This window comes from Typopeltis vanoorti, chromosome 11 (genome assembly GCF_054136105.1).
Source record: "Typopeltis vanoorti isolate ZY-2024b chromosome 11, IOZ_Tvanoo_1.0, whole genome shotgun sequence".
In the NCBI taxonomy this organism is placed as follows: domain Eukaryota; kingdom Metazoa; phylum Arthropoda; class Arachnida; order Uropygi; family Thelyphonidae; genus Typopeltis; species Typopeltis vanoorti.
In genome coordinates, this window is record NC_143559.1 from 75,712,688 (window position 1) to 75,738,094 (window position 25,407).

At 36.2% G+C, this 25,407-nt stretch overlaps 1 protein-coding gene across 2 annotated transcripts in view; it reads left to right on the forward strand.

The window, feature by feature from the left end:
* Positions 1–25,407, forward strand: part of LOC150101754 (putative tRNA (uracil-O(2)-)-methyltransferase) — a 178,146-nt gene that overhangs the window by 122,000 nt on the left and 30,739 nt on the right. For both annotated transcript variants that reach the window (XM_090400446.1, XM_090400447.1), the window contains exons 10-11: positions 9,932–10,048; positions 21,583–21,780. In XM_090400446.1, coding sequence (XP_090256572.1) covers positions 9,932–10,048; positions 21,583–21,780 — 315 coding nt within the window. The remainder of the gene's footprint in view (positions 1–9,931; positions 10,049–21,582; positions 21,781–25,407) is intronic.

Sequence of the window (25,407 nt, forward strand, 5' to 3'; positions counted from 1 at the left end):
GAAGTAGACCAAGATCAGGGTGGATTGACGAAGTTAAAAGTGCTTTAGAAGCTTGAAATATAAGATCTGACAGCAATGTAGACCTCACAAATATTTGTAGGAAAATTGCTGGTAGGCAATTAGTAATATTATGAACTTAATAATCATGTAGTACTGTTATAGTGTCTATATCCCTTGAGGATATATCTGATATTAATGTTAGTTAATAAAGTTAAAAATGCTTTAGAAGACTGAAATATAAGATTAATAAGTAAATATTTCGTCCTAAGTATCTTAGGACATTATTAGTACAGTTATTTCAAACAATACTAGGAATAACATACAATGTAAACCTGACAAATATTTGTAGGAAAATTGCTGGTAATTAGTAATATTGTGAACTGTTATATCAGGTTTAATTATATCTATCTAAATAAATCCTATCAGCTGTGCCATTTGTTACTTCTTCTTCTTATTTATTTTATCTTTAATTCTTATTTAATTTAATCTTCCATTCTCCTATATCTTTCCCTTTTAAACTTTATTCTATACTTATTTCGTTTCTTTTACTTAAATCTCTCTCCTTTTCAAACAAGCAGTTCTTTGGCCTCTCTATAGTTTAACCACATGTAGATTACTTAATGTTTAGGGCTTTGTCCTTGTATGGGACGTGACCATTAACATATCTTCTGAGACTGTCCACCCGATAAGCATTGACAAATTTATATTTTAACTGCGCCAGCCAATATCGAGGATAGACGAGACCCTTATCCAGGCTGGCTCTCTCTCAGAATGATACACAATAATTAAACTATAATAAAATCTAATCTCTGTTCACTAAATTCTTACATGCAGTCGTGGTCCGCTTTGTTTAATCATATACGTGAGTTCTTCCCACTAAGTTCGATAGTAATTTTATGAGTGGCTGTTTGAATTCATATTCTAAATCAGATCAGGCAGGTATTAAGAAACATATTTATTAATAAAAGAAATTATACAAGTAAGCATTACTACTAAGTAATCTGAATCATTCTCAAGTAATATCTTTGGTTCAATACTACTAAACAAAATACATGAACAAACTTGCTTGGACCACCTCTGTATGCAACTTAACATTATCTCATTAACACTTATCACACTTTCTACACTCACGTGGTCACTAGTTATATTATCTAACACATTACTACTAATTCATACAGAATAAACATGGCCCTTCTAGGCAGACAGTTCTCAAACAAAATTGGCCTATGCCAAGTTATAGGCAGTATCTTAAAGTTCCATGAAATAAGTCCACTACACAAAATTGTTCTCTAGAAAGCACACAATTCCTCAACTGAAAAATATATCACAAGAGTCTACGTTACCGTCACTGGAATGACACTCATTCCTTTCTTCTTGCCTTGTCTAGAACATCAAGGCCTCTTCTCAGTCTGCTATTTGTCTGGTCACCTACTACAAACTGTACGGCTGGATTCTCCGTGGGAAAGACGATATGGCTCAGGAGCTTGGCCAGAACGGACGGCATCTACTTGGTTCTTCCGTCGCATGACATAACACAGCTATCCTAGTCCAAGGAAATAGCTAGCCCTACTTGGTACGCTATGACAGATGCCTCATACCTCCCACAGCCACCTGGAACTTCTCCGTAGGTGCGAACTGGACCAACGTCCGAGCGATCAGGAAACCAGAACCAAAAAAGCCTCGAGTGGGGGTTGCTTGACCCTTTTGTTTTCTTTCTCTTCTTGGTGTTTCCCAGCTATAGCGATGCCTGCCAATGCAGTCATGTAGGTTTACGTCACGGCATCCAGCTCCCTCTATTACATCGCACGTGCGTTTGTTGTTTTTCTTGGAAAGCGCTCTGGTTTCTCTTTCTCATAACTCCCCCCCCCCCGGTATACATAACACTGGACGTTCAAAAGGTGACCCTTGGACTCTGGCTTACAGGTTTTGCTACCTTATAACACATGAAATGGGGTTCTTAGATAAATTTAACACTTTAATTAATTTCTTTATCTGACCCTTATGCACAACAGGTTAGGTCTTACAATTTTCTTTCAGTTGTTATACAATTTCTTACTCCTAATTTAGTGTTATATACAAAAATTTACCTTTCCAGTATATAGCCAACACACCACATTCTTTGCCTATATTTAAATAAAGTTGTTCCTGAATAATTCATGTTAAATCCTCTTTATTAGTTTATTCAGGACACAACAGAACCTAATCATGTAGTACTGTTATAGTGTCTACACTCCTTGAGTATATATATCAGGAATTTAATGATGATGAAATGTCAGGTTTAGAGAGATTACAATCTATTCTTTATATCTTGTGTTAGTCATTTTTATATATTAAACATAATAATTATTTTGTTTTTTATTTTTATTTACAAAAAAAAATTCATATATAGTGATACTGTACAAAATCATTATTGTCTGATATTATATTCTCAAGAGATGTACTAAGTATTATGATAGTGTAATGCAATATTTTCATGACTAGTTTCTTATCAGCATTTTCTTTTAAATTGATCTATTATTTATTAGATAGCTGATTTGATCAGCTGTTACTTTTCAGTCTTCCAAATAACTGCATCAACCTACTTATATCTTGGTCTACAACTGGATTTTTTTTTGTTATTTAGACATGACCACACCATCTTAGAGGATACGGTCATGTAAACAGAATGGATGCTATTAATACCATCTGTTCATTCTCCTAAGTTTCCTCAGCACTCATATTTGAGGTCTCCAGTCATTGATCATTCTTTAAAAGATACTGTACCATGAGAAGTTTCTTTAAATTAACACAAAAAACACAAGGGGTACTATTTATTTAAGATAATACTAAAATATTTGAAAGATGTTGAAATTTATTTTTCACTTGGTTAGACTATAATGAATTTAGTTTAATCCTTTATCAAAGTTTGCGCCTGAAAGTATCCTCAGGACTGGGGTTAAGGTGGTACAATACTGGGCAACTCATTGCAAAGGTGGACCAAGCTACCATTACTCCTATCTCAGTATCTCCCATAATGCAAAACACATCTCCTTGCGGATATGTATAATGTTATGCATTAAGGGAAGGGCCACTACCCATACTAGTTTCAACCTTTATTGAGGTCTCTTCAGTGGGAGCCAAGCCCAAACGTGGAGATACCAGGCAGAAGCAATAGCGAGGTCATTATAGTCTAACCAAGTGAAAAATAAATTTCAACATCTTTCTCTAAATTCGGAGTAATTTAATAAAAAAGGTGGCACACCTTTTGGCAACACCTATAGGTAAAGATGGCCTCGCTATTGCTTCTACCTGGTATCTTCACATCTGGGCCTGGCTCCCACTGAAGAGACCTCAATAAAAGTCGAAACTAGTATGGGTAGTGGCCCTTCCCTTAATGCATAACATTATACATATCCGCAGTGAGATGTGTTTTGCATTATGGGAGATACTGAGATAGGAGTAATGGTAGCTTGGTCTGCCTTTGCAACGAGTTGCCCGGTGTTGTACTACCTTACCCCAGTCCTGAAAATACTTTCAGGTGCAAACTTTGTTTGCTCACACTTGGATAAAAGATTAAACTAAATTCATTATAATACTAAAGTAATACTATTTATTTAAGGTCATATATTTCGGCCTGAATATCTGAATATTACAGACCATCATCAGTGGTGACAACAGTTAATTACAAGGTAGAATGCAAACAATGGATTGATTTGAAAAAGTAGGAGCTACATGATATTTAACATAACATTTAAGTCCAAACTTAAATCAGAATGACTACTTCTCTCTGATATGGGAAAGTCTTATTCTAATCACACATCACTAAAGTTTTTTTTTAATAGCTAATGAATAATTAATATTCCCTCAGTTATACCATTGCATTGTTTTATGTTAAACATCATGTAGCTCTTTTTCGAACTGATCTGTTATTCACATTCTACCTTGTAATTAACTGTTGCTGCCACTGATGATGGTCTGTAATATTCAGGCTGAAATATATGACCTTATATAAATAGTATTACTTATCCCTTGTGTTTTTTGTGTTAATTTAAAGAAACTAGTCATTGATCATTTGTTTTATTTCTAACCCACATCTTAGATTCACATGAACACTCTCTTGTATACTAATTTGATGTTTTGATTACTTGTTCTTTTTTTCATATAAAGTTATTCAGCTTCCTTCTAAGAATGCATGGTTCAATCCAGAAAAGGGCAATCTGAATAACTGATGATCCCTCTTTTCAGTTTCACTCCAAGCACTTTCTTATAGACATTGAATTTCTACCTTATTACTTCTTCTGAAGGTATTTTCATGAGCAGTGTTTTGCTGAACTGGTAACCATTATTCCTTTATTATTTTTTTTCTCCAGAATTGTACTACATGAGCAGATACTGGTTAATATCTGTTTACTGTCCAGCTTCAAACTTATTGAATGAACTTATCTTTCCCTTCTTTCATTTCATCTACTTCTATTATTTAGAACAGCCTCCCTTTCTTTGTTTTCCCAAAGCCTATGATCTTCATTGTTCAAGAAACACATTGACAAGTTCCCTTCTTTCTTTTTTACTGTCTTGCTCATGAACCCCTCCACACTGATATAGGTTTTGCAATCTTTCATATGCAAAAAATGCATATTATGACTTATTTCACAATATTAACCGATCATATCATATAAGATCAAAATAAACTAGATAATTTATTAAGCTACCAGATTTCCAGTTGGCATATTTGGAGAACACAAGATATGAAATAAATGATAACATGAACAGTACCTGACATCTAAGCCTTGCTATACTATTAGGAATGCATGCAGTTCTGTGTTTTCTGTTTTACTGCCTATTTTAATAGTCTTTTTATTGCTTATAGATTTTTTTGTGGGTGCATAAAATAAAAATATAAAAAAAAAAAGATTAAATGACTCTTGATGACTTGAAACAGATTTATTGAAGGTGATGATGGTTTAATATCACTTTCCTGAGTAATGTGGTCTATACAGTGGATAGACTTCTTTTTTAGTCTGGCTTTTGCTTGATTTAATATCAAACCATCTATCTACACACCAATAATAATTCTATATCCACACCATCAATTCTAACTACTGACTTGCAATTTAAGTATAAGCTATGTATTGCTTCACTTAATTAAAATTTTTATTTATATTTAATTTATATTTTCCTGATTTCTCATTATTTGTGATAAGGTAAAACTTAAGTCTTCTCCTGTTTGGTCTAAACTCATCTTATTCTTTGCCAGTTCTCCCCTAATGCACTTTTCTGAACTGCAATATTTTCTTGTTAATGTTTTTCTCTGATTTAACATTAATGCATCTCCACATACGATTAATTAATTGGAATTGTTCAGTATATATTTCCAATTACAGAAGAATTTTGAAGTTTTTGAAGAATGAATATACAAATAATATCCGAAACCTTCAGTCTCAAAATCAGAACAGAACAGAGTCAACCAAAGAAGTTTACAGTTCATTGATCAAAGGATTTTTTATTATTATTATTATTATTATTATTATTATTTGACACGTCCAGGGAGTCCAAAGACTCATCGAGGGAGGGCACCTGCTCTACAACGCTGTCTCTACCACTCAATCAACCAAATGACCGCATCTACCAACACCATCTACTGCTGACCACCACTAGGATATTAGTTATTGCATGCATTCTATTAGATTTCAAAGAAAGTGAAGGAGTTGTGCATCGCAGCTGAAGGGAGTGTCTCCAGATGCACTAGGAAGAATGACACATCTTATTTGGAAAGATTTGAATTCATATTTTGTCAAAGAGGCAAGGAAATGATCAGTCCTTTATGATACTCACACCAAAAGCCTATAAAATATTACATGCAGTTGCATGAGTTTTTCTGAATATGTTCCATTACATTTATTCAAGCTTGATGATATTTGTGAAAGATTCCTGCTCCTCCTCCTCCACCACACACACCTCTCACTTCCTAAGCATGTTAAGATCTGTGTACTAAGGAATTTCATTAATCCCTTAGAAGATTTGAAGGGAAGGATGATGATGAAATGGCAGTTATCATCCCTTCCTTATTTTATTATTTTCTCTTCTTTTAAGAACAGGCTGAATAGGTCAGCTTTTGCTTCAGGTAAAATAAGCAGGAGAAAGGGAGGAAAAAAACAACAACATGGAGCTAATATGGAGCACAAGCTTTAGGGATAGTTGTTTCTTAAGAATCAATTAGATAACTGATGGAAAATGCCACTGTATCAGTAAAGTTAAAATGCTAATGAATGGTAGTTTAAATTGTTAGAACTGATAAAATGATGATGATGATGTTCAATTATGCGTATGAGAGGATCATCTGAGGCTCTTACTGACTGGATACCGAGAAACTTCAGAAGGGGTGGGGGATGCTTCTTACCTGTTCCTTTATAAAACAAGGGGTGCTGAAATATATTGTGAATTTTAAAGAACTTCAAAGATGAAAGCATTCCCTTTTTCTAAGAGATGAGTGGATAAGCTCTACGATGATATACATCTGATAGCATTTTATTATTGGTAGACATAATGCTTTTAGACAGTGTGATGTATGAAGAAGAAATAAATATACAGTCTAATATGCTAATTAATGTACATTTCATCAAACATTGTTTTTTAATTTAAAATATTGATTTTTGTCAACAGCATATCATAAATCACTTTTATCAGCGATCATTTAATTTTTTTTTGGTTTATGAGCCATTAAAAGAAAAATCAAAGATATGAAAGTTCTTTTTTCAGTTGTGAAGTTTGCTATGAACAATTAACTGACCACTGAATAAGTTACTTATGTCTTTGTTTTATCAAAGGTTATAGTATACATTGAATATACGTATTAGACCAGTCTAATCACATGAACATTTTTAAGTCATTAAATGTGATTAAACATTTATTAAATATTTTTAAAAAATGCTAAGTAACTTTGTTCAGTTATCACTGAACATAAAACTATATTAGCTATGATCTTGTATAATAAGGATTATCAAAGTTAAATTTTTATAATCTGTAATCTGGCCATTAAGTTCATAGTGTGATTTTTTTAATTACACTATGAACTTAATGCATTTAACTGAAATTGGGGACATATGCAAACATAGCATTTCACAGAATTTTTTCAGTGAAATGCCATGTTTGACATATCCCACCTGTCATTTCTTTCTGTAACAAAGGCATCTACTACATTAGGTAACAATTTTGAAAGCAGAATTGATATGATATACAATTTCTTTAGCTTTATTACAATATACTGTAATTCCATTTTTATGGCTTTCCCATTTAGCAAATTTCTTAACAGACAATTTTATAAAGAAGAATGTTTTTATTATTATGATTAGTAACATCAGACCTCTATGGAATCAAAAGACTCATGCAGAAGGTTCACACTCTCACTCACACAAAAGCAACATCAAACTGTATACCTTTAACCCATTCATTTCTGCATTCATCCCACTCTCATTCAGCAACCACTCTCCATGCAAAATACCTGCTCACATCTTCCTTATACAGCCTCTAGAGATGATCTCCTGCTCTCTCTCTCTCTCTCTCTCTCTCTCTCTCTATATATATATATATATATCCTCCACATTAAAAATCTCAATGTGTATGTCTCAGTTGTATTTCCCCTTCTATCCATGTTTTGTCTGTCCCTGAGGCTGCATATTGCATTTCCTCAATCTTTCTTGTACCCAGGGTCACTTTAGAGTCATAACTAGATAACTGGGAGGAGACTTCCACATAGTCTTTTAAGGAATATGAAGAAATGACCAGGTCTTGCAACCCGATATCCAGTCCTCACCTTCTTAGGACACACACTATTAGTAGGTATCTACCTGGATACTGAATGCATGAGGATGTGCTAGTGATTGGGGATTTAGTCAACCAAATATTCTGTATTGACTTCAGAAGACAATGATGTCAGTACAAGATGAAATGTCATGCTGGCTGGGGCAGTGCCCATTTAAACAAGCTTCCCATCCCCACTGTTTTTATCAGTGAACCAGGGCAAATGGTGAGCAGCCAGCTACTGGAAGATACTCCAACTCAATATCAATATAATCAAGACAGGTATACCATCAGTGTAAGATGTATCAACAGAAAAGATGTTGAACTGGCAGAAAAATTAGAGAACCGCTACATTAACATAATTGGTTACCGAAACAAAGAAAATAAAAACAGGTGAGATTCTTCTAACAAATATGAGATGTTATATTCAGGCAGCGATGATCAGGAAAAGGAAGGAGTAGCTGCAGTATTCAATACTAAACTAGAGGATAATCTTCTTGAATGGCAAGCGGTATTACGTTGAATGATATGGGCAAACATCATTCAACTTAATGAAGTAGTAATAGTGTCGTTTTCATGTCATTAGAGAATGCAGCTGATGACATAATGAAAAAGGAAAAGTTGGTACTTGTTAGGGATCTAAACAGCAGAGGAAGAAATGAATACCATATACATAGAAATATTCTGAGAAAATTTGGAGAAAAACAGCAAAACTAATTAATAATAGTAAGCATCTTGCAAAATCAAAATACAGTATATCCTCATGGATACACTGGAAAGGGTCATAATAACATACACAATACAGCCTGATCGAAGCCTCATACAAAAGAGCTATAATTTATGTCCGTATGTAAGAGTCCTGCATATCATTATAATCATTGTAATATCCTCACAATTTTAGCCTTGCATACCTCCTCTAAGATGGTCCTCCATCTTCTATACAAATCCTATCCTTGCTTTCCAAATTTTAAGGATTTACAACACTTTTAACATTGAACTAGTAACTCCACTCACATAGTCAGTTCAGACTCTCCTGTAAAACCACATCTGTTCTACTTTTCATTGTTGTTCCCAACTTTGCATCATGTGCAAACAGTTGCATATTCCCATTTAACCCTCTCTCAGTATATGAACATACAAGTTAAACAGCAGTTTCCCCCTGAAACAGATCGTTGTAACACACCACTAGTGATGACTTTCCTCTTCTGGGATATTGCTATGCTTATGTTGTCATCTATCACTTTCTAAAGGTCCTTTCAAAATTGAAATACAAATGCATTGGATAAGAAGATGACATACCACTGTATATACATCTTCCTTGTCCAGTGCATTTGTTATCTTGTAATATGTAAGTAGAATGCTAAAACACTATCTCCTTTTAAAAAACCCATGCTGACCATCACAGAGAATGCTGCTATTATTAACCCAATTCTGGATTCTTATCCTTACTAACCTTTCCAAGAACATTAACCACATCTTCAGATATGCAGACTGTCTTATAATCCAGAGTCTTAGTCTTTACCTTCCTTTGTGAAGTGGAACAGTTTTACTCTCTTTTCACTCTTTTGGAACTGCTGCAAGACTTATTAAACAAGTATGTCAAGAATGCCATTAACTTTTTATTAAGGTCAAGTTTAATTAAATCTTCACATACCTCTTGCTTGCTCACTATCAGTGTCTCTTTTGAAGGAGCTTTATTATATTTTTTCAGTTTAAGGTATCCTTTGCAAGGATGCCATTATATACACTATGTTGAAATAAGTATTGCAAACAGTGCTGTATTTCAGAGAAGCTAAATGTATGCACAATAACATTTTGGCCATAATCCCTTCTAAATATTTCTGCCTTGCAGGCATATTCTCAACTAGTTTGTAGCATCTATAATAATCTTTTGCAAATGATATAGGTGGAGACTAGTTCCCAACTTATTTCCAAAGAGACAGGATTTGAAGCATTTACTGAAGGATAAGTTACTTGACAATTGCATGTACTGATTGCACTGTACAGTGGTTTCACCAGCTTCTGGCTCAAACCAATGTTATGCTGGATTTTTCCTAATACACTTAGTTTAGGCCATCATTAGTTATAAACAGAATTATCAATATTAATATTTTATAACATTTTAGTTGAAGTTGTTCTCTTCTCTTTCTCTCAGGTATGTTGACAATAAAAGAGTTGGTGGATAAATTGGACCAGGATTCGCTGCAGCAACTTAAACAACATTGTGGAGGATTACAAACATTATTACGCAATCATAAACATATTTTTACAGGTAAATTGTCATCTAAAATTTTATGCTCTATAAGTAAATAACTTCTCGAGAATGCTATTTTAGAGAAAACTTAAATTTCTTTTGATAGGAAGTGATTAGTCTTGATCATATGTGCAGGATTAGAAGAAGAGAATGATGCTGGGAGGCATCATTCTCTTCCTATCATCATTCTATCAGTGGAGAGGGATCCCTTTTGAGTCTTCAGAATTTGAGGAGAACTGGCCTACCAGTCCGTAACTTGGGGGGGGGGGGGGAGAATCCCCTTCGAGTCTCCAAAATTCGAGTCATCAGAATTCAAGGAGAACCACCTAGAAATCCGGAACTCAGGGAGTTGAGCGCCGGAGAGACGAAACCGAAACTCCCCTTTCAAGTCATCAGGATTCAAGGAGAACCGGCCTCGGGGGGGGGGTAGACATCAGGGGTGGCAGAACCCCCCTTTCGAGTCATCGGAATTCAAGGAGAACCGGCCTACCAGTCCGGAACTCGAGGGGGGGGGAAGAGCACCCCCCAGTAATATATATAAAATATAATATAATATATATATATATATATATATATATATATATTTAAAGCTGTTCTTTCGTTAGTTGTATTGTTGGGAAAGTGCATGCTAGCATTTCGTGAACGCCAGTACATGATTACAGCTACATGATTGAGCTACAATCTCCTAGATTGTCATTCAGCTGTAATCATGTACTGGCATTCACGAGATGCTACTAGCACACGCTTTCCTAACAATACAACTAACGAAAGCACAGCTTTAAATACAGCCACAACAATTTAATGTCAATTATGTATAGAGACTCTCTATGATGTTCATAGTTTATTTAAGCTTCAGTGTTTTAGTGTTTTTTCTTTTTTCTGTCTTTTATAATGTCACCTGATGAAGGCTGTTATAAGCCAAAACTAGTCGTGTTTTTATATTAAAACCTTTTTATTTAAATCTCGGTTCTAGTCATTCATTTCTTTTTAAAAAATATGTATGTTAACCAAGTTAATGATCATTCTTTCATATATATATTCATATTTTTATATACTGACTTAGATCCGAGAGTTAGAACAAACAATTAAATTTATTCACAACGCAACATGTTTCGTCGGAAGGTCGACTTCTTCAGGCATTAAGAAACACAGAAAGCAAATAAAAAACACTATAAAGAAATATTGTGTCACTGAAATTCGACTGTTATAAACTTCAGTTGACTTTGAACTGGAGCTACAGTCTGTGTTAAAGTTCTGTTGTTGGGCATCTGTGCACATGTAACTTCACAAGTGCGCCAAAATCTGATAGCAGAGTTGAATGAGTCTGGTGAATTGTAACTAAGGTTACCGTTTATATGATGAGGATCCGTAACAATTTCCTTAGAGTCGACTATGCGGCGTTCTACCTCGTTGTGGCATATATGAAGGTTTGAAGTTGCTGTCCAGTTTATCTCATGTTGCCAGCCTTCATTATTTGTGTTTACTGAAAACAGGACATGGCTTAACAGGACACTTGCTCTAGTTCTTTTGTAGGCAATGTCTCTCTGGTGTTCTTCGAGACATAGGAGGATGGATTTCTCAGTCTAGCCATAGTATGGCTTACCATATTATATATATATATATATATAATATGTTGTTCCCACCCATGAAAGGTTATTTGCAAACATATTGTACATTTTCTACCTTGGATGAGCTAACAGTTTTTTGTATTTTTTTTTTTAATCGGTTTTATATATTTTTTAATTTTTAATTTATTTTTTCATAATTCAGGAACACCGAACTTTTTCAAGCCACTTCAAGCCTCCAATAAGCTGGTCAGTGAAATTCATTTCCCACCTAAATATGTCTTCTAAGTTCTATATATATATACAAGGGGGGGGGGACTGGAGAGTTCTGATAACACCTAGAACAAAATGATATTAAAACAACTGATTTAACCACAAGAAAGAACATACAAGGATGTAACTTATGTTCTTATATCTTTATATCATAACTCTGAAGTTGTGAAGGTAATTTATGATTACTTTCTGGTAACCACAAATGATATAACCACCTTCTGGTGGTTATATCATTTGCTTTAATATAATTTTGTTCAAGGTGTTTATCAGAACTTTCCAGACCCCCCCCCCTTTATATATACTGCTTGGAAAGAAGGCAACGGACACCATAGTGTGAGGAACAAACAGCCATAGCACCCACCATAATAAGATGTACGACCTCCTTTTACTACGAGTACTGCAGCAATTTTATGGGACATATTTTCCACAAGTGTGTGACAGTGATCAGTTGGAATTTTGGGCCATTCTTTCTGTAGGCATGTAATGAAGTCCTGTACTGTTGTGGGACAGATGTCTCTTGACCTCACCCAAAGCTCCAGTTCAACCCACAGATGTTCAATAAGAATGAGATCAGGTTTCTGGAGGCCAGTCAAGTGTGATGTTCGCATTCACAAACCATGCAGTTATAGAACCAACCTTACGACATGGTGCATTGGCTTGCAGAAAGAGACATTACCACAAAGTAAGAAGCACTGCATAGTCCATAATGTTCAGATACCTCTTGGAGTTCAGTGTTTGTGGTGCCACAAACAGAGATATGAGGCCAAACTAGGATAAACAGGACCATACCATCACACCACTACCTCTGAATTGCATAGTTGGGGTTATGGGTGTGTTAGATGCGCAGACAAGTTCACTGGGAATCTGCCACACTCATCTATCTGCTTGATAGAGGGTGTAGCGTGATTCTTCGCATCACTGAAGACGAGGCTGCATGCTGATTCAGGTAATGTGGGAGTTGCATATTATGGTCCTCAGTTCTGAAAGTTTTTATGCAGATTCATGTTCCAGTTGATGCCTGAAATTCTGCATTCAACTCATTAGCCGACGAATGTCGTTTTTTACATATTAGCCTTTGTAGCACCCTATGATCACATTCTGTGTATGTGGTGGGTCGTCCACTATAAGTAGTACTTGCAGTGGACTCCCTGCAATTCCATCTCAGTATGGTATCACTGATTGTTGACCCGGGATGGCTCAATTTGTCAACAATTTGCCAAACTGCTAGGCTTGCAACATGCTATCCTATTACATGCCTCTTTCAAACTCCATCAGTTCCCTTCTCACAGCCATTTCACCTTTCCTGCAATTCTAGATGACAGTTGATCTGATGTAAAAATGGTACTGCTTACCATCACAAGAATGTTCTTGAAAAGGATAGATACAGCATTGCTGAGGTCATGGTGTGGGGAGGCATTATGTTTAACAGGTGCACTGAGCTACAAGTGCTGGAAAAAGGGGACTATGACTTGTGAACAATATTGCAATGAAGTTCTTCAACATCGTGTTTGATTGTTCTGTGGTGCTGTATATGAAGAATTCATTGTTATGGATGACATTGCAACATTACATCATACAAGAGCAGTGGAGATACTTCTGGAGACCAAGGATATTAATCGAATAGGGTGGCCAGCAGTCCCAGATCTCAACCCCATAGTTACTGCTCGAAATCCCCTCCAGAAAACAAACAAGGCCTTTTCTTTGTCCTGAAGGAGGAATGAGCCAGTTTGTCTCAAGAGCTCCTGAATCTCTTGTGCTAAGGATGGTAAAACGTTGTGAGATGAGAGCTGCATCACAGTTCAGAGTGGACATATTCCATACTGAAATATCTCTCCGCAAAGTTTTCTGTAAGTACCATACATTAATTTCTTAACTACATCCTTAGGAAATTTGTAGCTTTTGCCCAAAATGTATTGCAATTTAATTTGTATGAAATTTATAACACATTTTTGTGTAATATAATTTATTAGGTGTGCTGGCAATAAATTTATGTACACATTTAGCTGTAGTCAAACATTGTTTCACATATAGGTAAAAAAGTAGTTTGTCCTTAGCTTTTGGACACCAATGTGTCATTTAAAAAAAAAATTTTTTTTTTTAGTTTTTGAATGCTACTATGTTTACATTTAGTTTTCATTTGGAAATAGTTGAATAGAAAGTAGGTGACATATAGAGTTCTTAAGATCTGGATAGAAAAAATTGGCTATTTTTTAAAAGATAATACCGTTTTCATAAAAAGAATTTACAAACATTCATTCCTGAAGCAGGATTTGAACTTGCAACCTGTTTGTTTTATATATACAGGGGGGTCGTCCTCGAGTTACATCGGAGATCTGTTCCTACAGACCGACGTAAGGCGATTTTCGATGCAAGTCGGAATTACCATAGCCTAAGTTACTTACCTAACCTAAAACGCCCTAAAGTCATACATATATATCAAGAAACAGAACTAGGCCATAGGAAAATGAAAGGGAGAACATAATTACTGTATAGTACAGAAAAATGACTACTATGTTTTTTCGTAATCACAGTCAATTTCATGGGCGCCAATCCTTTCACGTGTTCAAGGATGCAAACTTTATCATTGATAATAGTTCCGACTGTGGTACGACTTAAGTTCAACACACGGCCGATGTTCATTGGCGTTTCTCCCTTTTTTGTCCTTTTAATAATGTCTAATTTCACTTCTAATGTAATGAATATATGCTGGAACCCAAGCGATACCACCTTTCCCAAACAAACGGCGCGTAACGGCCTATTCTTCCGCTGCGCTCACAAACAAGTTTGCCCGCAACGTTTGAATTTTATGTTGCGCTGCTTCAAGTCGAAATTTATTTTTTAAATTATTTATGGGATTACTGCCATAAAGTCGAAACGACACATGTCGAGGATCCCCTGTGTGTGTGTGTGTGTGTGCGCGCATGTGTGTATTAGTCCCACACATGACAGATCCCCAAGACCTGTGACATGACAGTGCCATGTGTGGGTGGACATGTGACTAGAGAGAAGAAGCAAATTTGTTGATGTGTTTCTTGAAGAGCTAGGGGCTGCAATCCCTGAAGGAACAGTATGGAGAAAACTGTTTCAAAGAACAGAGGGTATACAGAATGGAGGAGGATTAGAAGTTTGTTTTGATAAGCTTGGAGTGCAACTATATATGAGTGTTCACTAGCAGCCATATTTGTGTGTGTGTGTGTGCGTGCTTGATTAGAAGAAAGTGGAGGAATGGTAGTAGCCAGTTCAAAGGAAGTGTCCATGGAAATGCTTAAAGGAAAAACATGATGCAACAGAGAGCATATGTGGGAACGCATCTGTAGGGAATCAGTGAGAAAGGGATAATCTTTTAAGCCAATATCTCTTCTCAATACATTAAGCACTATTATAAGGGAAGAACAAAAAGAATACTAAGTATTTTGGATGTTGAAGAATCCGGGATGTGATATGTTTGTAACAGGATAGGTTAGGTGTAAAGGCCAACCCTAAAAGAGAAAAACTGATCCTGGTTGGCAAGCAGAATGTTGTTCATAAGTGAGAGAGAGAGAGTAAGCATGTTCTTTCTTCTGGGAAATTAGATAGGATTGTGTTTTGGTGTCATGCTGTATTATGTCACATTTATACACTGGTGTCCAAATGCTAAGGACAGACTACATTTTTACCTGTATATGAAATATTTTTCATGACTATAGCAAATGTGTACATAAATTTATTGCCAGCATACTAATAAATTATATTACACAAAAAAACTGTTATAAATTTCATAGAAATTAAATTGCAATTTGTTTTTGGCAAAAGTTACAAATTTCCTAAGAATGTAGTTAAGGAATTAATATACACTGCTTACAGAAAACTGTGGAGAGACATTTCAGTGTGGAATTTGTTCACCCTGAACTGCGATGCAGCTCTCACAACATTGTACCATCATTAGCACCAAGTGATTCAGGAGCTCTTGAGGCAAACTGGCATGTTCCTCCTTCGCAACAAGGATAAGGACTTGTTTGTTTTTCTGGAGGAGAATTTCAAGCAACAATGTGTCTCTCTATTGTGTCCCAAATGTGTTCTATGGGATAGAAATCTATCCCATAGAACTCAGTGCATCCATTTGGAGAGAGCTGGACACTCAATTCAATTAATATCCTTGGTCTCAGAAGTATCTCCACTGCTCATGTACAATGTGACATGGCATTGTCATACAGAAAAATGAATTCTTTGCCTACAGCACCACGGAACAATTGAACATGACGAAGAACTTCATTGCAATATCATTCACCATCATAGTTCCTTTTTCCACCAGTTGTATCTCAGTGCATCCATTAAGCATAATGCCTCCCCACACCATAACCCCAGCATTGCCATATCAAGAATATTTTCTTGTGACGGTAATAATTTCAGTCCAGATCAAGTGTCATCTAGAATCAGAGGAAAGACTAAAATGACTTACATCTGTAAAGAGCACGTTAGCTCACTCGTGTCTTGTCCAAATTTTATAGATAGAAACACCACTTAAAACATGCTTTATGATGAGCTGTGGATAAAGAGATTCAGATTGCGGGCTTCGGGCATATATAGGCCTATTTGTCGCAGACATCTTGCCACATTTTTCAAGATGCCATGGTATGTCGATTATGGGAAAGGTCACTACCCTTTAGGATTAAACCAAGTATATAACTTCTTGGTATCTTTAATTTATAGTATAACCAAGTGAAAAAACTTCCAACAGCTATCTCTAATCCAGAGTATTTTAATAACAAGGTATGACGCCTTTTGGCAACTCGTATATGAAAATATGACTTCTGCATTACTTCAACCTTAGATCACCTGGCAGGTGAGGAAAAGATGGCGGATTGTGTTAGTGTTTCATGTCGTGTATTATTGATGATGAATTGTGAATTTGATTGATATGTTTTTAGCAATTTATTTATGCTTATTCATTAGTAATAGTAGTTAATTGCTTGCTACCATAAACAGTCACTTTATTTTCCATAGTGCTTTATCCAGGTAAGTCATTTGTAATTACAAGGGCGATACGCTAGGCCTACTGCCACTAGTATCGCCTTTGTTTCTTATAGTGACATTTTATTGCTGGTAGACACCTAGGAGTGTCTACGGGATTTGCTAGTGAACCCTCAAAAGTCCACAGGATTATCTTTACCTGCTCAGGACACCTGAGAAATCTCTACTCTTTCTCCATCTGTGTCTTAACACATTTTAAATTATTGAAATGGCAAAACTTCTGAATGAGACCAAATTCGAGAAAGTATACATGGAATTCCTCAGACTAGGAAAGCTGCTGAGTGATAATTGGCCAGGAAAAGTGAAATTGTATGACACGTTTCCCCCCGAATGTGTCTCAGATGTTGTCGCTGAAGATCATTTAGAATCGGTGCCTTCTACTCCCTCAGACTTTGTAGAAGTGCGCGCATGCAAAAAGCGAAGAACAACAGATGAACTGCACAATGACAATACTGAAATGGAACAGGATTCTCAGGGTTAGGACGCCGCTATTTCTCCCAAAGAAAAGGTGCCTCCGATCATCCTTAGAGAAAAGCATAAGTGGGCAGCTTTAAGATCCACAATGTCCAATCTGCATATTGGCTTCATTAAGGCCAAAAACATGGATGAAGGCATAAAGATCCAGCCGGCAACAGTGACAGACTATAGAAGGTTGACCAAAGAGCTGGACGACAGAGGCATCCAGTATCATACCTTTGCGCTCAGCTCCGAAAAAAACTTAAAAGTGGTCCTTCGTAGTGTCTGTGAAGACATTGACACAGCAGAAATAGCCTGCTGACCTAAATTCTCAGGATCTGCCTCCAGTCAAGGTCAGCAGAATGTACAAAGCAGACACGACTCCCATGCCATTAGTCCTTGTTGAGATTCATAAAATATACAAGGATATCTACAACTTAAAAACAGTCTGTGGCCACACTGGAACCACTCCGTAAAAGATCATCTTCTGGGCAGGTGCCAGAAGTTTGGCCATGCCCAGAATCTATGCAGAGCAGAATATAGATGTTTAAAATGTGGAGACAGCCACCCAACTAATACCTGCACAAAGCCAAGGACCACCTTGGCCAAATGTGCCAACTGCAGTTGCCCTCATGCTGCGAACTACAAAGGATGTACTCAGCACCCAAAGAACAGACGGATGGAGGCAGTCAATCAGCCCTCCTCCTACAATACAAGAACATCAGAGGCCCAGACATCAAAACCGGAGACTCAGCGGCCACAGTCGGAGACCTCCAATAATAGAGACACCCAAAAGCAAACAAGAAGTTATGCTGATGTGACTCGTACAATTAGACCAATTCCAGAACAAAATCAACCAACAGCACCTAAAAACCTAACAGCTGTTATTATGGCCTCACTAGCAAACATGCTACAAAATTTCAGCCTATCAAACCCTACTGAAACCTCCACTAAAAGATTTCTTTGTGAAACGCAGGTGAATAGTAACAAACTCATTCCAGCATCTCTTCAGATAGTTGCTTGGAATGCAAATGGCCTCAAAAACAAAATTCTGGAACACCGAGATTTCACATATAGGTATTAACCAGATGTTATTTTAATCAGTGAAACTCATTTAAGACCCTCAGACAATCCTACAATAAGGGGCTATCACCTATACAGAAATGACAGACTACTCCACAGAGGTGGCGGCACTGCCATCTTCATTAAAAACTACATTAAGCACCACTCTGTGAGCAATCCTTCAACCACTAACCTTGAGATCACAGGAGTGGAAGTAGTCACCAGCTCTGCTGGCAAACTGAAAATCTACTCAGCTTACAACCCTCCCCAAAAATCTCTACTTCACTCTGATCTAAATGCCATCTTATGCATCAGAGAGCCCACCATTATTGCCGGGGATCTGAATTCCAAGCATCCTGCGTGGAATTGTACAACCACAAACAAGAATGGTTGCATCCTTTCCAATTACTTAGGATCAAGCAACGCTGTTGTGGCAGGCCCCACCGAACCAACTCATCTCAGTACGTTCAGCACTGCTGACATCCTGGATATAGCTATCCTGCAGGATATTAAACTTCAATACAGCATCATAATCTATGGATGAACTATCATCCAATCACAGTCCAATTCTACTACAGCTGGGAAATCAAGAATACCTTGTCCTCCTTCTCACTCCTATATTGCACGGAGAAAGACTGTCAGCAGCACTCAAGGATTATATTAGACCTGTTCCTCACATATGCACAAAAGAAGTAGAAACTGCAGTTACAAATCTCACACAACAAATTAATTCTGCTATAAAAGTAGCTTCCTTCGCCAGATCATTTGCCTGAAGACATCATGAACTTGATCAGAGACAAAAACAGAGCTAGGAAAAGATTCCGTAACACGTGTGCACCATAAGATAAAATAAATCTAAACAGATTAAATGGGACAGTAAGAGATGCACTCAAAGCTCAAAGAGACCAAGTATGGGATGAAAAGTTATCCTCCATTTCACCTACTGATCACTCCATCTGGGGACTATTGAAAAATATCAAAAACAAAGACAGATCCCTTCCCCCCCCAATATTCTCTGACCAGGGCCTTGCTCACACAGATGTAGACAAAGCAGAAGTTATAGCATGCAACTTAGAGGAGCAATGCAGGCCTTTGTATGGAAACCTTGACTTTGACCACATATATAAGATTCACAGCAAGATCAGACACTCACTCAAACTTCCTATCACCAGCACTGACCATATTGCACCAACATCACCTGATGAGATATATGACATTATTAACAAATTAAAGAACAAAAAAGCTCCTGGGCCAGCCGGCATTACTAATCGGGTGATTAAACTTCTGTCCCGAAAAGCAGTAGTGCACCTGACCAGTATAATAAATGCAATCTTAAGATTTCACTAATTTCCTTCCACCTGGAAACTGGCTGACGTAATTCCTATACATAAGCCAAGCAAATACCCACACCTACCGCAAAATTATCGTCCAATCAGTCTCATCTCAAATCTGGGTAAGGTTGCAGAGAAGGTCATCCTCTCACGACTCCAAACCTTAGTAAATGACCTAAACATCCTCCCTAAAGAACAGTTTGGTTTTAGGCAACACCATAGTACTACCCAGCAAATCCACAGAATTGTCGAATACATCACCACCAGCTACAACTGGCGCCAGTGCACAGGCGCTGTTTTCCTAGACTTATTCAAAGCATTTGACAAAATCTGGCATGTTGGACTCCTGCACAAACTTATCTCAGCCGGTACCTCACTAAAAATGGTTCATTTAATCCATTCATATCTTCAGAATAGATCAATCCAAGTAAAAATCAACGGGTTTTACATCTTCCCAGCGCCACATCTTTGCTGGAGTGCCGCAGAGATCTCTACTGGCTCCATTGCTGTTCTCTATATACATGTCAGACATCCCGTACAATCCAATGACTTCCATTTTGGCCCTGTATGCAGACGATACGGCAATACTAACCAGATCTCTCAGACCCCATTTCATTACCAGAAAGCTTCAAGAAAACATTCTAAAGTTGGAGGGTTGGTTCTCGGTTCTCTAAGTGGAGATTGGAAGTCAACCCCCAGAAAAGCTCAGCCGTTCTTTTCTCAAAAAGGCCAATGTCTCTTGTAGGCGATGTGTTACTATTCAATACTAAAATTCCCTGGCAGACAGAAACAAATTACTGGGTGTAATTCTCGAACAAAAGCTATCTTTCAATCAGCACACCAAGTCTGCATGCACAAAGGCATCAAAGCCATAGCTCAGCAACAGAATCAAATTGCAACTATACCAAAAAAGTACCAACCAAAGGATTAAACTAAATTTATTATGCAACTATACCAGATGACAATTCATCCTATAATCACCTATGCCTCTCCGGCCTGGAGCTACACCTCTAATGCTAACATTATCAAAATACAGCGAGTGCAGAACAAGTGCTTGAGAATGATTCTGAACACCCCGTGGTATGTTAGAAACAATCAACTCCACAGAGACACAAATATTCCCTATATTTTCTCTTTTCTACAATCCTTAGCAACCAAGTTTTTCCTAAAGACGTCCACACATCCCAACGATTTGGTTCAGCAAGCCGTAGCATACGATCCAACGGACATATTCAAATATAGAAGACCAAAAGCTATATTAGCATCCCATAGCGATGCATAATCTCCATGCCCATTCAGGGCGAGCAATCTGCTCATAAATTTTACCCTCACTGTGACCACAACAGATAGCGGGGAATATGAAAAGCATCTTGCTTCACCCCTAAAGACATAAATGTCAATTGTCACTTAGTATTATCACCTCTGGGACTGTCTCCTACTGACTAGGCCTCAATAAAGGTCGAAAGCTGTCTGGGTAGTTACCCCTCCCATAATGCATAGCATTATACATACCCATAAGGATATGTGCTTTGCATTATGGGATACTAAGGCAAGTGATGTGAAGTCATTTGCTTCTTTATAAGAGTTGACCTAGTCCTGATTATATTTCAGGTGCAAACTTTGTTTGCTTACACTTGGATAAAGGATTAAACTGCGTATATATATATAATTTCTCGGTATCTTTAATTTATTGCTGTTTGGTGATGTTCAAATTGCCAAACTTATATGTGTTAGTGGTGTGTCCAACCAGATGTATTGTAATCCATTCAGAAAACATTACCTGAATTTAGATGTAAGTTTCTGTTTTTGTATATAGCAGCAAAATAAAATATAGATATTGTTTGCTTTATTACAGTCAACAAAGGAAATGTGATGTTGACATTTCCCCTCAAAGATAAGATCCCAGAGGCTATTAAGAAGGGAAAAAAGAAAAAAAAGTACCAACCAAAGTTGAAAATAAAATTTTGTTGGTTTTTCAATCATCATCCACAAGGTTGTCCTTTGTCATCTGATCATTGTACTTACATACATGATGAACATCTACAGAAAGCTGGTAAGTCAAAATAGTAATTTAAACTGCAGTTTCGCTTAATCTGTTTCATGAATTTTTATATAGTAATCAGTTATCCATCTGCCAAACTATCGAATTATTGGAAACCTTCAAACTAGAATAGTTAAGTAGTCGCTAGCTTTTTTTATCTTTTCCATTATATTTAAGTGGCTATACTTATTACACCTTTTATACTATTATACCTTAGGTTAGCTCTGTCATTGTACACATTTACATTCTTGGTTACACATTTTTAAATAGTAATAGCATTATTTAAGGTTACTAACTTTTTCCATAGCATTCTGGGCTAGGGATGGGGTTATGTAAAAAAAATCATTTTACTTTTTATTTAAAAAAATATTCTACATAAAAGTAAAATACTTCCTGTAAATATTGAATTGTTTTGTAATTCAATAAACAAAACTAAATATTATTTATTTATTAAAAGAAACTGTTAAATATTATTTTTTTAAATTTACTAAATTTAAAATTTATTTATTTGGCCTTTGGGCATCCTTTAAGAATGCACTTCATTTAGGTTGATTAAGATATTCAGAGAATTTCTTGTACATCATATTAAAATTCACATGAGTGTACAGCTTTGATTTCACTGGTCTAACTCACATGCAGTTTTGCTCTCCATGCCATACTGATTTCATGATAGAAACTATAAATGAATACCTACTTTGGAAATACTCATGGCTTTTTCAACAATCATTCTATCTGCTGTTATTTCCATTGATTTAAATATATATACCCATTATCACTTTGAAGTTTAGCAAATTCAGATTCTGTGAATCTCATCGTACACATTGTCTGCATTGTTTTAAAAAAATTAATTTTGAATCAGATTTGACTCACATGATATTGACATGTTTAATCGCCGATGTTCATTAGCATTACTTGCTTCTGAGATAAATTTTTTCTCATTATTCTCATTGTTTCTCATTTTTTCTCATTGTTTTAAAAAAATTAATTTTGAATCAGATTCGATTCACATAATATTGACATGTTTAATCGCAGAGGTTCATTTGTATTATTTGCTTCTGAGATAAATTTTTTCTGCAAGTGAATTTATGTATAATATTTCTAGCTTTTGCATAAAAACAAACAAACAAATAATAATCCTTTATTCATATTTTTGGCCTTTGCTTTAGATTTTGCATCACATCCTGTAATCATAATTAAAAACTGAATTTAAAAAAATGAGAGTCAGACACAGAGTAATGTGTTTTGGCTTTTATTGTGTTTAAACTATCGCTTTAAATGTTAAAAACTTGAATGAAATACATTGAACATTTTGTATATTTTTATTTTTAATATAAAGTATCCCAAACTCTCATATTTGTATATCCAGTTTTTGATCAACTGTTTTATTTCTGTGAACTTTTATTTAGATCTGTGTGTTAAAGTTGGCTTGTTTACTCTTTCACAGAACTAGTTTAATGTTTTGACTGATTTCTTTCTTACCAGCCCCACTAATTTTTTTATCTGTTTCTTTTAATTTACTCTCTTCACAAAAAATAGTGCTTAAGTAACTGTGATGCGTTACTGTTGCTGGAAGGGAGAATAGGACTGCAGAGAATGAACCTAAGCAATGACCTTGGATGTAGGGAAAACTATTGGGTTCTGGGAAGGACCTGAAGAAGGCTCAGGAGAAAAAGAAATGGCTCGTGGAAAGTATGGAGAAATCACATCTAATAAGTGGTATCAGTGAAACTTATTACAGATTCAGGAATGAACTGTTATATTTGTATACGAATGCTAGAAGTATCAAAAACAAGAGAAATGAAATTTTGCATTGATTGAGTTTGTTCACCCAAAAATTGTTGGAATAAGTGATAGATGGTTGGATGAGGATGACATCCTGACAGGAATAGAGAAGGAAGGGCATGATGTATTTTTATGTCCATACAAGGGAGAGATGCTAGGAAGAAATAGTGGTAGCGGTTTTGAGGCAGTGTGGTGTGAGATAGAGGTGAATAGAATGAAATACTTTATTGGATGTTGCTATAGACCAGGAAATGTATAGTAGCAAATAGGAAAAGGGTGATCATTATGGGTGATTTTAATTATGGCAATGTAGATTGGAATGATGAAATAACAACCAGAAGTAAAGAAAATTAGTTTCTTTTGTTTTTGAGAGATAACTACCTACGGCAATTTGCACACACAAGGATTGCAGGTCTGGAATTTGATCATCTCATCAGAGGATGTTATTATAAATGAGGTGTCAAATTTCTCTCCAGTTGGTGAGAGTGACCATGAAGTGATTACCTGGTTGGTTGCCTGCCAGCCATATATGTTGAACTAAAAGGCTGGTGATATGAGAAGCTCAGAAGACAGCATGCAGCTGTAGCATGAAATGAGGAGTTAGGTGGAAAGGAGATCAATGCTGCTTTTTATGATATTCAAGAAGTATCTGGTAGAAGCAATGTTGAAGTGTATTCCAAAGGTCAGAAGGTTAAATAAGGTAGGTATGAAATGGATAAATGAAGAGATTAAGCATCTAATACAGAGAAAAAGGTATTATGACAACATAAGAGGAGTGGTAATAATCAATTCAACGAGGAATGTAAAGAGTAGTGGAAGTTCAGAATGAGCAGCAGTTAGCTAATGAAGCCCCCCCCCCCCAAAAAAAAATAAATAAAAATAAAAATAAAAAATCATAGGAAGTTTTTTCGATATGTAGCTAAAAAAAAAAATTATGTAAGGATGGCATTGATTGGAGAAAATGATATAAGGAAAATTGCCGCAGAGGATAGTTGAGATATTTAGTGAGCAGTGAAAAATAGTGGAAATTTGGAAAACAAAGATGGGATGTAGAGTTTACTCTCAGTGGAGAGAGATTGTTGCATGTGGAGGAAATAAGATAGCTCCATAGCTCAGCCAGTATAGATGAAAGACCCCTGTTCAATTCCCGTCCATGACGTGAGGAACCTGGTCTCTTTTGACTGAAGGTGAGTTAGCTGGTCTCATACAGCAGTAGAGAATTTTTTCTCCCAGAAACTCAAGTTTTTCATCTATCAGAACAGGCAAACCAGCCAGTAGAACACACACAATTTACAGACAAGAATACTTAAAGGCATAGGGGTAACCGCCTTATTTTCATATTACGGTTAGGAAATCAAAGGGTGTTTAAGTGCTTGTTAGAGCTACTGATGAATGGATGGAGAAAATAAGAGATTTGGGATGATGGTGGATAAGGATCTAAAATTTAGACGACATATGCAAAATGATATCACTATAGCGGAATACTGCTTATGAAGACAGATTGAAAATTTGTAGGCTGCAGACACTAGCAAATAGGAGAAAGAGGGATAATATGATTGAGAGTTACAAACTAAAGAAGGCGTTATTCAGAATTTCAGTACAGAAATGGGTTGACAGAGAATTTCTACTTTGCAATGAATAGCATGGATTTACTGATGGAAGGTCACGTTTTAGCAACTTGCTCATATTCTATAATAATTTTATAATAAATTTAGTTTAATCCTTTATCCAAGTGTAAGCAAACAAAGTTTGCATCTGAAGTATCTTCAGGACTGAGGATACTTGTGGTAAAGGTGGACCAAGCTCCCATCATTCCTTGTCTTAGTATCTCCCATAATGCAAAGCACATCTCCTTGC